Source organism: Andrena cerasifolii, chromosome 2, assembly GCF_050908995.1.
Source record: "Andrena cerasifolii isolate SP2316 chromosome 2, iyAndCera1_principal, whole genome shotgun sequence".
Lineage (NCBI taxonomy): Eukaryota > Metazoa > Arthropoda > Insecta > Hymenoptera > Andrenidae > Andrena > Andrena cerasifolii.
Window position 1 is genome coordinate 3,052,911 of NC_135119.1, and position 12,595 is coordinate 3,065,505.

Below are 12,595 nucleotides of genomic sequence, written 5' to 3' on the forward strand. Positions count from 1 at the left end.
ACGACATTTATGACACATTTACGACATTTAAGACACGTGTCGTGTATAAAATAAAAAATTCGTGTCTTTACCTATCACTGGGCATAACTCAGCGGTTCTAGTGACATGCAACGTTGCCAAATTTCCGAACGGAAGCCGATTTTGGCGCCTAGTGTACATACTACATATATTTTAAAGATTACACATTATTCTGTATTATTGTATAAAGTACGCGATATTTTAAAGATAAATATATGAAAGAAGTGTGATATGTTGTGCAACAATTTAATAAACTTATATTGAAAAAAATATTTTCATACGACTGTTATTGACTGACCAATGGGATACGTTATATCTACTACGCATGTTTCTTCGGCATACTACAAATGCTCCCTTAGGTTATATCACGTGATTTCCGTTAAGCTCGCTCTTTTCTGCTTCTCGTTCGGTTCAGTAAAGTTGGGTGCTTGTTCTCTCTTGTGGAGCTAAGGCTGTATCAGCGACTTGCGCCGTTATTTATATTCATCCAGGTTTAGTAGGAAGTATACAAATAAGAAATATGACTAACAAGGCTGAACTCGCTTGCGTTTATTCCGCATTGATCCTGGTCGACGACGACGTTGCTGTAACTGTAAGTGTTTTGAGCGCGTAAGATCTGGCGTGGTTGTTGCTCGTAAAAGAAATTTATCAATATCTCTTGTTATTGTTAATATATCAAAGCCAAATATGTAGAAGTTAACGTTGGAATATAACGCAGTTAATGTTTTCTACATTTATCTGTTTAGGGCGAAAAAATTCAAACAATTTTGAAAGCGGCTAATGTCGATGTGGAATCTTACTGGCCTGGACTTTTTGCTAAAGCGCTTGAAGGCGTCAACGTGAAAGAACTTATAACAAACATTGGCTCAGGTGTTGGAGCTGCACCAGCAGCAGGTGGTAAATGTCCATTTACATTATATTTCATATACACGTGTTATATTTCAGACCCCAGAATGATATAGAACATCAAAATATTCAACATGCTTAGAAGTAAGATTATACAATTCAATATTTCCAATTCTATAATGATTCATTTCCCTTGGACAAAACATAAAGAAATTGCTTAAGTTACGTTAGTTATAGTTACGAGACTGTGGTGAAAACATGTGGTCAAGGAACTGGATAATTTGTGTGGTTAAAGCCGGGAATCCACCGGGAAGCTAAGCTAAGCTATGTGATGCTATGATATGCTACGTTTTAAAAAAATTAGTTTCAATGCATTCTTATGGAACCGTTTCCACCAAAAACTACGTTAAAACATAACATCGCATAGCTTAGCTTACAAGGGGACCTTAAGACTTGCAAACTCAGAAATTGTTTATACTTAGTGTACGTGAAGGTCTTCACTCGGACTTTAATTTCCCGAAGCAGTATGGTGCGCTTCTCCCCCAAGCGACTGACATAAAAGTTCGTACATCGAAGTGTATGGGCTGACGTGTTAACGAATTTTCACTTCTTTGACCTCCCATATCTCAGAAACTAATTGTGACCTCAACTTGAAAATTTCGAGTGATGTCTCATCATAAGGTATCGTTTTGCATAAAATTCAGTTCCAAAATCGTGGGACCAAAAAGAGGCTATTTCTTGGGTCATTCTTTATAGACTATCCCTTGGTGCCATAAGTTATTGCTGGCAAAGTGCAAAGATTATGCTAACAAGGGAAGCACCAGACACGGCTCGCACCGATTTCAACGAAACTTGATAGGGTGATAGTCTATATCTACAGGAAAGCGTCGGAGAGTTTAAATTTTAAATGCATTCCGCTATGCCAAAGCTGCTCTTGAATGAACCACTCTGCTACTCAAATATACCGGATTATGCGATTCTTACAAACATTACATCTAATTTTCTCATAATTGGCTGGATCCCTGTGGCTGAAATTACAATCACGCTGTGTTGTAGATATAGGCGTATCACCCCACCAAGTTTCGTTGAAATCGGTGCGAGCCATGTCTGGTGTCCCTTGTCAGTTATAACCTGATGCGACAATCAATGTGTTAAAATAACCATTTGGCAAATATTTATTGAAATTCAATTTCTAGTTTCACTATTTAACAAGATGATTCTTTTTCTCATGGAATTGTATAACTTAAGATACAATTAAATTGTAACTACATTTTCTTAGTTGTAGTGGCACACGGAGTGCAAGCAACTCTTGGACTCCAGTCGCACTCGTACAGTGAAAGAGTCAACCAAAGTGAAGTTTGAAAATTGCTTGCAGTCCGTATATAAGTGGAAATATATTTTAAATATTTTATTTGATTAGTGGTAATGGCGACCCTTGATCCACATAAAGATGAACATATTAACAAACATTTTCGAATGATTATATTCGTTTAATAAATTCAGAATCATTTTTTATAATTTTATTCCATTTCTTTTGTAACTGTTAGAAAAATAACACTTCCTGTTAAGTGTTCATATCAGAAATTGTGCAATAAGTAATCTAAGAAAACTTTCTTATTGATACACAGAAGTCCAATAGTACTGTACCCCGATGAAAAGAAGTCGGTTGAAATATCACAGGGGCAAGAGGGGTTCTTCGCTCGCATTGGCTCCCTCCGCCCGTGTTCCGTTTGCTTACTTTGTATTCGTCGATGTTGCGCGCTGGCCAATAACGACAATACGTGTACCCTACGCGGGCCTATTGGCATTTTCTTATTTCCGCTACGCAATCTGGTGGCGTAAATTAAAGCAGTCTAATCGGGTTAGCTGTCACATGTAATTGGCAGTATTGGGAATTTCGACTGTTTGATGATCGATTTTGTAAAATTTAACAGACTGTTTAATGACAAAAACATTATTGCACTGTTTCAAGACTTGTGTGACACCAGTTCTGTAACGCGATTGACCCGATTACAGAGCTTACTTTAGTAGATGGCGCTCTCACAGTATTTCCCAATAGGGATGGGCCATTCGGATCTCTAAGTTTCTCGCCGACTTCTTTTCATCGTGGACAGTACAGTTATTTAAATAACTACTCAAGTCACTACCTCTTTGTAGCAGAAATGCTTTTGAGTTGAATGCTGCCATAGAAAAAAGATGAACAGTCCTCTACATCCACCGGCTAAGTAATATTAATTGCTAGATCGGTCAGTGAAAGAGGAAAAAGAAAAAAGTGTAGAAAGTTTTATTGGTTGTATTTGTATATATGACCAAAATTCTTTTAGACAACAATGGAATACATATAATTAAATATATTCTATCATAAGCATATATGGAATATATGTATACATGTGTATATTCTTGTATTCATTATTGTTCTTTATTTTAAAGCACCAACCGCTGCCGCACCTGCTAGTGCAGAAGCTGCACCAGCTAAAGAAGAAAAGAAAAAGGAAGAATCCGAGGAAGAATCGGATGACGACATGGGCTTCGGTAAATATATTTGTGACTTCATCAACATAATGCAGATTGTACTAAAGAGAAATATCTCACAGTCAATGATTATTAGATGTATTAGCTACTGAAAACATACAAGATGATATTCAAAAATGAGACTAATATTGTAATTACATTGTATTGTAAAAAAAGGGGATTTCATTTTAATTACATTTTTTTCTACAGGTTTGTTCGATTAAACTCGAGGATTGCAACCTTGTTGATCAACATTCTTTTTGTACAGTTATATTGTACAATGAATAAAATATTTTTTAACTGACCTCTTGGATATATATTTTTTTTAACATTTCTGACTGAAAATAAAATAACAATATATGAATAGAGGATTGCAATTGCATATATTTTTATATTTTCATAAAGTGTTTATTTAAGAATTTAAAATTCGTAGTACTTTTATAATATGCTAAGAAAACGAATGCGCGTAATCCTCAATGAACGCAGTACTTTGATTCTACAAAACTACCATGTAAATGAAAATCTTGGAAATTCAAACTAACATGGATTTGTTACAGTCAAAGCGTTATTTCAGCGAATATATATGTTACGGTAAAAGTACAAAATCGGTAGATGTTCACATTTACCAGTTTAAGGGGGGGAGCCTTGTGTAACTAGCTGAAAATTGAGGCATTTTTCGGGAATTTTTTTTAAAGAAAGTATTTAATCGATCTTTCTGAAACTTTCAGGATATTGTATTATCTATCAGATTAAGGTAGATAAAAAATTGTATTAAAAAACAACGGCAAATAACAGAGTTATACGGGCTTATGCCCAATCCGTTGGCGACGCAATTGTTCCACTGCGGGCAACGTAGCGTCTACTGTATTCATCTGAAACCAAAAATCGAACAATTTTTGTTTAGTTTATGAGTGTACGCACAAATCGTATAAATTCATAACTTAAAAGATGCAAAATTGGACAAATGGCGACCTCTTGAAAAAAAGTTTACTCTTTCCAACGAAATTTTGCCTTAAATGTGTAAAAAAAGTTTTTATTTAAACAATATCATTATACCAATAGCTGCTAAGTTCTGTGAAGAACATGGTCACAAATATCCGTGCACATGGCCAAGTCGATCGGTTGAATATTTTTGGAGTTACATTGTCCGCCAATTGTAAAACTGTTGTTTCGAGAAAAACGCATTTAAAATTTTCTGGTAACCTGGTGCTTCGTAGCAAAACCGGTTATATCCGCTTTAATTTTTCAAATTTCGTTTTGCGGTTTTGGTAACATATTATCGAGATGTTCAACTATTGATTTATGCAACAAAAAAATAGGTTTCTTCGCCCCGCTACACCAAGCTCCCCCCTTAATAGGTAAGTGTGAATACAATTTCTAAGAAGACTTTCTTATCTCTATATTTACTGGAAAATGTATACTTATGTACACTGCCGAACAAAATAGGTGACGACCCCACACCTGCCTCCCGAGACATGCTACGGAAAACGGCATTCATTCTCATTCATGACACGAGATTCTGGCCGTTCTGTTACATAGTAATCGACTCGCTTCGATTTTTCACTTCTGTGGTAACAAAATTTCTTTGACGTTTACACTGATAATAATGCTAATGCAAAAATGGCATTTCCAGCAAGCATTCGTTTCTTTATCGCAATAATACAAATAGTTTTTCTAAATATCAAATTGTTACAGTCATAATTTCGCAGAATATCATTTACTTATACATGTTCAATAGCGGACGTATGCAAAGGTAATTTCTGTAGAATAAAATAACGAAAAAATTGTGAGAATGAAATTTAGTTCATTTGTAATGTATTTTCCACGCTTTGTGTAAACATTTATATTATTTTAACACATTAAATACATATACTCTGCATGTACGATTATCTATTAGTATTTTGCGTATAAACATATTTTACATTACATACACTATCTAAAAGGGACTATAGAACCACAGGATAGGCGGGAGTCTTCAGTTAGGCACTGGGTTGCTTTATGTGATTATATTTGCTGTACAAGGCGTTGAAACGTTATTGTATCTACTGTACGAGGTTTTGGATTGTTGCGAAATATTACAGACGTGAGGAGACATGTGCTGGTGTTGTAACAAGAGAGCAATCGGGGGGTGGACAGTAATATATTATATTATTATATAGTGTTTGTATGGATTTAGCTTTCGCTGATACTACAGTATTGACAGTAATATAGGTGCCGTGCAGAAACAAGTTCATCCCATTTTGAGTCTATACTAGATGGCGCAGCGTTTCGTCCCTCACTCCGCTGGCGGAAGGTTGCATCTGTCTTCGCTGCATTCATTGTCAGTTGCACTTGGCCGCCATTGCATCTCATTGTCAGCAACTGTCAGCGATATTTTTGCCGGTAAAGTGATTTAAGGTAAGTAATTGTGCGTTGAAAATGAATGCGAAACGGATTTCAAATGACAAGCAATAGTGTGCTGTCTTGAATTGTCCATCAACTCGACAGGAAAATTCCCATCGCTTTCCGAAATCTACAATAATCGGTTCGCAGTGGATTGAAGCAACGCGTAATCCGCGATTGCTAGGCTTAACTTACAAGCAGGTTCATGATGATCGATACGTAATTTGTCATTTACATTTTCAACCACAAGATTATCAATGCAGTAAACGGAGAAAGCTGAAGGAAGGAACAATACCTTCCTTGTTGCTGCCTGACAAAAGGGAAAGCAGTTCATCGTCAGAGGAAGTTGATGAGAAAATTGATGTGGAAAGGAAGGAAGATTTGTCACCTGGAATCAATATTACTCCGCCAACTGTAGATTTTTCATCAGTTACATTTCAGAATTGGTTTCCAAAATCAGCAGAAAGTAGTTCTTACAGGCAAAGCTCTTCCCTTGCAGTTGCTGAATCCAGTGATTCCATTCTTTCAACAACGCCGAAATCTACCGTATGTAACTTTTCCAGAATAGAAAGCGGTAATGTACTTCCTGGACCCAGTTTCAGCATATATTCGCAAGACGAAAATGTATATAAAGTCATAAAATCCGGACCTTGTAAACGCTTAGTGTGGAAAAGGAAAGATTTAGATGAAAGCGTATGAAAAATGTATCAACACGTGTTACAAGCAAAGAAGGAAATGGGTAATCATAGGACCAAAAGCATACGATATGCAGATCGTTTGAAGAAGTTTCTGAACAATGCGAAGGCCGTGGAATTCGACAAACACTTAGGAGATCTTAATACCCTGCAGAGGCACTTGGTCAGCACGATATTCAGAAATGCTGGTAAATGTAAACATGGATGACGATACACGCCAAATGAAAGGCTCCTATATCTTTTGATCTATAAAAGATCGGCGTCTGCATATAGATACTTGTGTACTTTTCTCCTAATTCCTGCTCCAAGAAGAGTCCGCCAACTATTAAGTCGCATTCGTTTGGATTGCGGTGTGACAAAAACAATAAAAGACTACTTAAAGGAAACAGCCAACCGCATGATGGATCCACTGGACAAGGTATGCGTACTATTAGCGCGCGGAAAGAAGACTCTCGGCGGGGGTGCAGTCCGCCGCTAGCTCCGCCTGAACCTCCGTCTGAACCTCCGTCTGTTACATTGTAGTAAGTAGATATGGCCGATTCCGACAATAACAAAAATACGTGTGCCCTGTATTTACGAGTGTGCACCAATCGGTGACAAAAACCAATCATCACAGCGGCGGACTGCATCGCCCGTGACCGCCCGCCAGGAGTCTTCTTCCCGCGCGCTAATAGTACTCATGTGGGATGAAGTGCCACTAATGCTGAATGTGCAATACTGTGCTGAAAAGGACAAACTTGTTGGTCGGAAGGATTGGGGCACAAATCACACCTCAAAGTATGCAGAGCATGCGCTGGTCTTCATGCTGCGAGGCATAAAAACCGGTTGGAAGACCCCGGTCACATACAATTTTTGGACTGCACAAACAACTTACGAGCAACTAATACATTGCATCAAGGAGGTTGTCCGAGCTGTTACTGAAGCCGATTATATACTGTCCTTAGTTAAAACTAGCATAAAGTACCCGACGTTGCCCGGGCTTCTCATATGTATTTATAGCGGTAGCATTAATATTTTAAAATTAACTGGTGTCTTCATTAATTATTATGCAGTGCTCACTTATACTTCATTACCCATTTGTTACGTTCATTACATCTGTACATAATCCAGATTCGCGCGCTAGGACCGCGCGATTGTCCTTTATCACGGCGGAGACTTTACGCGTATGTACAGTTTTGGAGCGCACGCCTGGAGTGTTCATTTCCAAACCGTGAGAAAAACTAATCGATTCTGGAAATACATAATCGTGAACATACAGACAGAAGAACGTCCGTTTATAACAGTGGCGGTTAGTGGAATTTATGAAAAGAAAAGTGGTGCTAAGAAGCGAGTGGCATAAATTGTAACAATACTGATAGTGGTAACAGTGAAAGCCTCAAAAACATTATTTGGATGAGAAGTCCAACTGCAAAGCCTGCTTGCGCGTGAATGTCAACGGTCATAAACAGCTAACGATGTGACTGTGTCCGTCAAGGCACCAAGAGTGGCAACCGTGATCCCCACTACTTTACGGGGAACCGTACACGCATCTCTTGCGCGCACCGCGGTGAATGCCACGTAAGATTTATCTGCCTCGCTTCACTATTTCGCGTATTACACAGTCCCATTTAGCAATATCGAGATGATATGTAGCCTAAAACCTTCCCAAATGTTGTCTCTACAAATCTGTGAAAACTGCAGGAAATTGATTGAGTAGTTTCTGAGTTTACCGCGTACAGACACAATAATACTTTCCGTTTTATATATGTAGAGATATTCTACCTAGCATTTCTAAAGACCCAAGAAAACTGAAGTGTTATTGTTTTCTTTATGCCATGCTTATAAAAAAATAAATAAATTGAACTGTTTCTAGATCTCTTCGAAGTGTGTGGGGTTTTTTAACTTTACTTAGAAGGTAAAAGACGAGTGGAACTTCAAACATTTAAATATTTATTGAAAATGGAAAAATGCTACATAGGACGTTTTAATTAAGAAGGGCAGTATACAGTGGGTCAAAAAAGTATTGGCACACCCAGTTTTCTTGGAATATCTTTAAACTATAAAGTAATCTATCAATATTAACTATGTTTATTAGTGTCTTTTGACACACATAAATAATATGTTTACTGAGAATTCTCAGTTATTTGGTATAAGGAAGTAAAGTAAAGAAAATGAGAAATCCATAGTCAAATAAGTATTGGCACACGTACGGTTTAACTATAAGAATAAGTGTTACTCGCTTTCGTACGCGACAAATTCGGTTCTAGGAACGTAAACATAAACAGAATTCACTGTTGCTTTTCTCAGTTAACACAATCAGTTTGTGTTTACACTTTGAATAAGAATCATGTCTACGAAGAAGAGCGAGTTATCATTGTGCGTGCGAAAGGAAATTCTTTCATTACATAAAAGTGGTGAGAGTTACCGAAAAATCGGTAATTCATTAAATTTAAGTTTCTCGACAGTGAGAAATGTAATAAAAAAATTTAAGGAAACTGGTAGCGTCGAGAACAAACCGCGATCAGGTCGTCCGCAAGTACTTACAACTAGAGAACGAAGAGACATCATCAAAGAAGCAATAAAAAATCCTTTTGTAAGTGTTAAAAGTTTATCTGTTGACATCGCAACATATTCGGGAAAAGAAGTGAATGCCCAAACAGTCCGAAATGTTTTACATTCTGCGGAAATTTATGGTAGAGCAGCGAGAAAAAAACCGTTCATTAATGAGAAGACTAGGGAGAAACGCTTCGGTTTTGCAAAAATATATATAAATAAGACAATGGAATTTTGGAAGACGGTTATTTTCTCGGATGAGAGCAAGTTTAATCTTTTCGGCTCTGATGGAAAAAGATTTGTATGGAGGAAACCGAATACCGAATTAAATCAAAAGAATATTATTCCTACAGTGAAATACGGTGGTGGTCACGTTATGGTATGGGGCTGTATGTCATACCATGGAGTAGGAGACGTCTATATCGACGTGTTGCGAAATAATTTATTAACGAGTGCAACAAAAATGGGTATAAACGGAAAATTTCTTTTCCAACAAGACAATGACCCGAAGCACACGGCAAGGAAAACAAGAGAATGGTTACTATACAATGTACCAAAACAACTCCCACCTCAATCGCCGGATATTAATCGGATAGAAAATCTTTGGCATATTTTAGATTTAAAAATCCGTAAAAAGATAATAAAAAATAAAAATGACCTAAAAGCGACACTTTTAGAAGAGTGGTCTAACATTTCACCGGAAATTACGCAAAAACTGGTCGAATCGATACCTAATCGATTACAGGCTGTAATTAAGGCCAAAGGCATGCACACCAAATATTAGGTAAGTTCAATATTGTTCATATTGTTTATTATTGTGCATTCCTCAATAACATCGTATGTGTGCCAATACTTATTTGACTATGGATTTTTCGATTTCTTTACTTTACTTCCTTATACCAAATAACTGAGAATTCTCAGTAAACATACTATTTACGTGTGTCAAAAGACACTAATAAACATAGTTAATATTAATAAATTACTTTATAGTTTAAAGATATTCCAAGAAAACTGGGTGTGCCAATACTTTTTTGACCCACTGTAGTAGCAGCGACAGTATGTGACCAAGGCTCCTCCAATATAAAGGCCATCAAGACAATGCAACAAACACGGACAGAATTCGAGAGCCGAAAGGAATTAAAAAGTATTGGACGATCTTCATTGACAACGTTGAATTTATTCCGTTGTACGATGCTCCGCACTTGTTGAAGTGCATGCGGACCAATTTTTTGACCAAAGATGTAGAAATTGATTTTTATCGACTACGTTTGAAGGATGAAGATAGAAAATTTGCAGCGTGGGACCACGTTATTACAGCATACAAAATCAATGCCAGCTAGGGAAATCCATACGGCTTACTTTCTCCAGTTAATGAATGGGATTGAAGACGGGACAAATGATGTTAATTGCGGCGACGATCACCTAAAGAGGGTACTGTGGTCTGTGAAAAGTTACCATGCCGAATCTTTCGTGAACGCAAGGAGGTAACTGAGAAGCATAAGATTTATTAATTGTGGAACTAAGAAATCAGTTACAACAGACCACTTTATAAGGGTAATACTTTAAATTAATTAATACTTTAGAGGGTTTCCAATTGTTATGGGAGAAATTAAAAGGAATGGGCTTTAAAAGTTTTGCTACGAGGAACATCAATCAAGATCCACTGGAGAATTTTTTTGGCAATGTCAAGAGCCACGATTTCAGATCGAACAAGCCTACATGCTTCCAATTCGAGGCCATATTCAAATCGTTATTGATGACAAATTTGACGTCAAAGCACTCGCCGGGATAGAATTGCGAGGACAATAGCGGAGCCTTTCTTCTGCCGTAATATACAACGCTATTTATATAGTGGAACTGAATATTTACCACATGAGGTGAACGATGAGGAAATCGATGAGGATCAGGATAAGGACGAAGTACCCCTTACCAATATGAAAGAAATTAAAAAATACAATTCTGGTGATATTACTAAAAGTATTAAACAACGCCTACCTGTATTAAGGCTGCCGTCTCATTTTTGTTATGGTCGAATCGATCGAAGCCTCCCCAGTAAACAAACGGATCCTTATGAAACTACTGCGGTCAATAAAAAGAACTTGTACAGAGGTGACATCGCCAGGTACTCTGTGTAGACGAATTTTTTACGCATAGTTGCCACATCTTCTGTTCACTCTGTCTCTGCCGCGCTGTTGCCACAGAGTTCTCTCTATCGAGAAGTCTTGAAGCAATACGACACGAGAGCTGCGTCTAGCGTCAGAGCATCGCTGAACGTAGCAATAATGAAAGATAGAGAGATCCGGGAGTGTAGGAAGAAAAGATGGAAAGATACCAAACCTGGCATAATTTGAACTATCATTATTAACGATATTACACATAAAATTTGTTTGCGGAATTGACAGCCAGTTTCGTTCAAAGTAGTCCGATTTAAATTATTTTCTGTCAATTTAATCGGCAGAATCACTTTCATATTGATACGATGAAAAATAAAGAAATTCTGTTTCTGCATAATCGGTGATATGTACTGTTGTATTGCCGTTACCTTGCCATGATGTGAACGTAGCTCAACATAGCTTTTAATTCGGAGGGAAATTTAAACTAAAGAAAAGGGGAGCAACTATACGAAGTTGTTGGTTTTTCTTGTAATTTTTATTTATCATTACTGAAGGTATGTAAGCGCTCATTCGAAAACAAATGTTCATTATTTATGTTAACAACCGAAATTGAAGATTTATTCATTCAAATGCGAGAGTCGACTCCGTAAGGACGTATTAACGAGATTGTACTAAATATATTATTCAATCTTGAGTGTCACGTCCTGGGTAATGAAAGCCTCGTGGAAAAAGGCGGGAATATTTGAATAACAATCTCAATAGTTCGTCACTGAGGTCGTCAGGTCGAATACACGGCCTGTAACGCCCTCCACCCAATGATTAATCTAGGCCTAGCTAACTTGTTAACCGAGGAAAGGAGTAATCAGCAAATATATCCTTGGTAATATTAATTTATTTGAATTAGGGTGAATAAGATCTTTAATCTTACCTTGGTTTTTGTATATTGGAAGCGATTTACAATGTTTAAACGATGATTATTCGAGCGAGATGAGAGACAGATATTCTTGATGCTTACACTCGTCACAATTAACTGAATATAAAAACCAACCGCGATGGTAACAGACTGAATTAACTGTCGAAGTCCCATCGACCGCCCTGCTGTAACCCAACGATCCCTGCATCCTTATTTATATAGTTTTTGATCGAGAGCGCCAATTATGGTGGGGTTCGCTTGGTGACAGTCGATAGATATTCAATCATTGCGCCACGACTGGCAGTCCGGACATACTCCGAGTCACCCCTGCGATCCGTGGAGTCGTCTTCCACATATAGCGGTTGCTATCCGAGGAAATCCGGGGCGAGTCGGTTTCTTATCGTTTTGCTAACGAACAGGCAAATTAACAAATAAAAGTATCTATTCACCAATAACGCTGTGTAATTCTGACGAAACGCTCGTTTATCTTCCAGGTCTTCTCCTTCGATACCCAGCAACTTCTCCAGTGTCTCAGCAATTGTTCCGGTTACCGGAAAACCCCGTTGGCGGATGGTAATAGATTA

General features: G+C 37.6%; 2 protein-coding genes and 2 long non-coding RNA genes across 5 annotated transcripts in view; 3 read left to right on the forward strand and 1 right to left on the reverse strand.

Moving 5' to 3' along the window:
* Nucleotides 1-12,595, forward strand: part of LOC143378562 (uncharacterized) — a 397,603-nt gene that overhangs the window by 63,146 nt on the left and 321,862 nt on the right. The gene's annotated exons all lie outside the window — the stretch shown is intronic.
* Nucleotides 392-3,679, forward strand: Rplp1 (ribosomal protein LP1). Of its 2 annotated transcripts, none has more exons than XM_076830365.1 (4): nucleotides 392-610; nucleotides 765-912; nucleotides 3,295-3,396; nucleotides 3,586-3,679. In XM_076830365.1, the coding sequence occupies exons 1-4, from the start codon at nucleotides 539-541 to the stop codon at nucleotides 3,597-3,599; spliced, it is 336 nt and encodes a 111-aa protein (XP_076686480.1). In that variant the 5' UTR covers nucleotides 392-538; the 3' UTR covers nucleotides 3,600-3,679. The 2 variants fall into 2 exon arrangements, with proteins under 2 accessions (XP_076686480.1, XP_076686479.1); XM_076830364.1 differs by having other exon boundaries at nucleotides 395-610; nucleotides 765-915.
* On the reverse strand, nucleotides 3,388-4,995 carry LOC143378572 (uncharacterized). Its single transcript, XR_013088302.1, has 2 exons — nucleotides 4,865-4,995; nucleotides 3,388-3,912 (listed from the first exon to the last, which is right to left on the reverse strand). It is a non-coding gene; the product is annotated as an uncharacterized LOC143378572 (long non-coding RNA).
* Nucleotides 6,452-12,557, forward strand: LOC143366382 (uncharacterized). Its single transcript, XM_076807444.1, has 2 exons — nucleotides 6,452-7,549; nucleotides 10,071-12,557. The coding sequence occupies exons 1-2, from the start codon at nucleotides 7,132-7,134 to the stop codon at nucleotides 10,322-10,324; spliced, it is 672 nt and encodes a 223-aa protein (XP_076663559.1). The 5' UTR covers nucleotides 6,452-7,131; the 3' UTR covers nucleotides 10,325-12,557.

What these genes read in the sequence shown, in the direction of transcription:
- LOC143366382 (XM_076807444.1), top strand. Translation starts at nt 7,132, where the DNA reads ATGTGGGATGAAGTGCCACTAATGCTGAATGTGCAATACTGTGCTGAA. An exon ending in TTGTTACGTTCATTACATCT is followed by an intron (nt 7,550 to 10,070) that starts GTACATAATCCA and finishes TCCAATATAAAG; the next exon opens with GCCATCAAGACAATGCAACA.
- Rplp1 (XM_076830364.1), top strand. Translation starts at nt 539, where the DNA reads ATGACTAACAAGGCTGAACTCGCTTGCGTTTATTCCGCATTGATCCTG. An exon ending in ACGACGACGTTGCTGTAACT is followed by an intron (nt 611 to 764) that starts GTAAGTGTTTTG and finishes TTATCTGTTTAG; the next exon opens with GGCGAAAAAATTCAAACAAT. An exon ending in AGCTGCACCAGCAGCAGGTG is followed by an intron (nt 916 to 3,294) that starts GTAAATGTCCAT and finishes TTTATTTTAAAG; the next exon opens with CACCAACCGCTGCCGCACCT.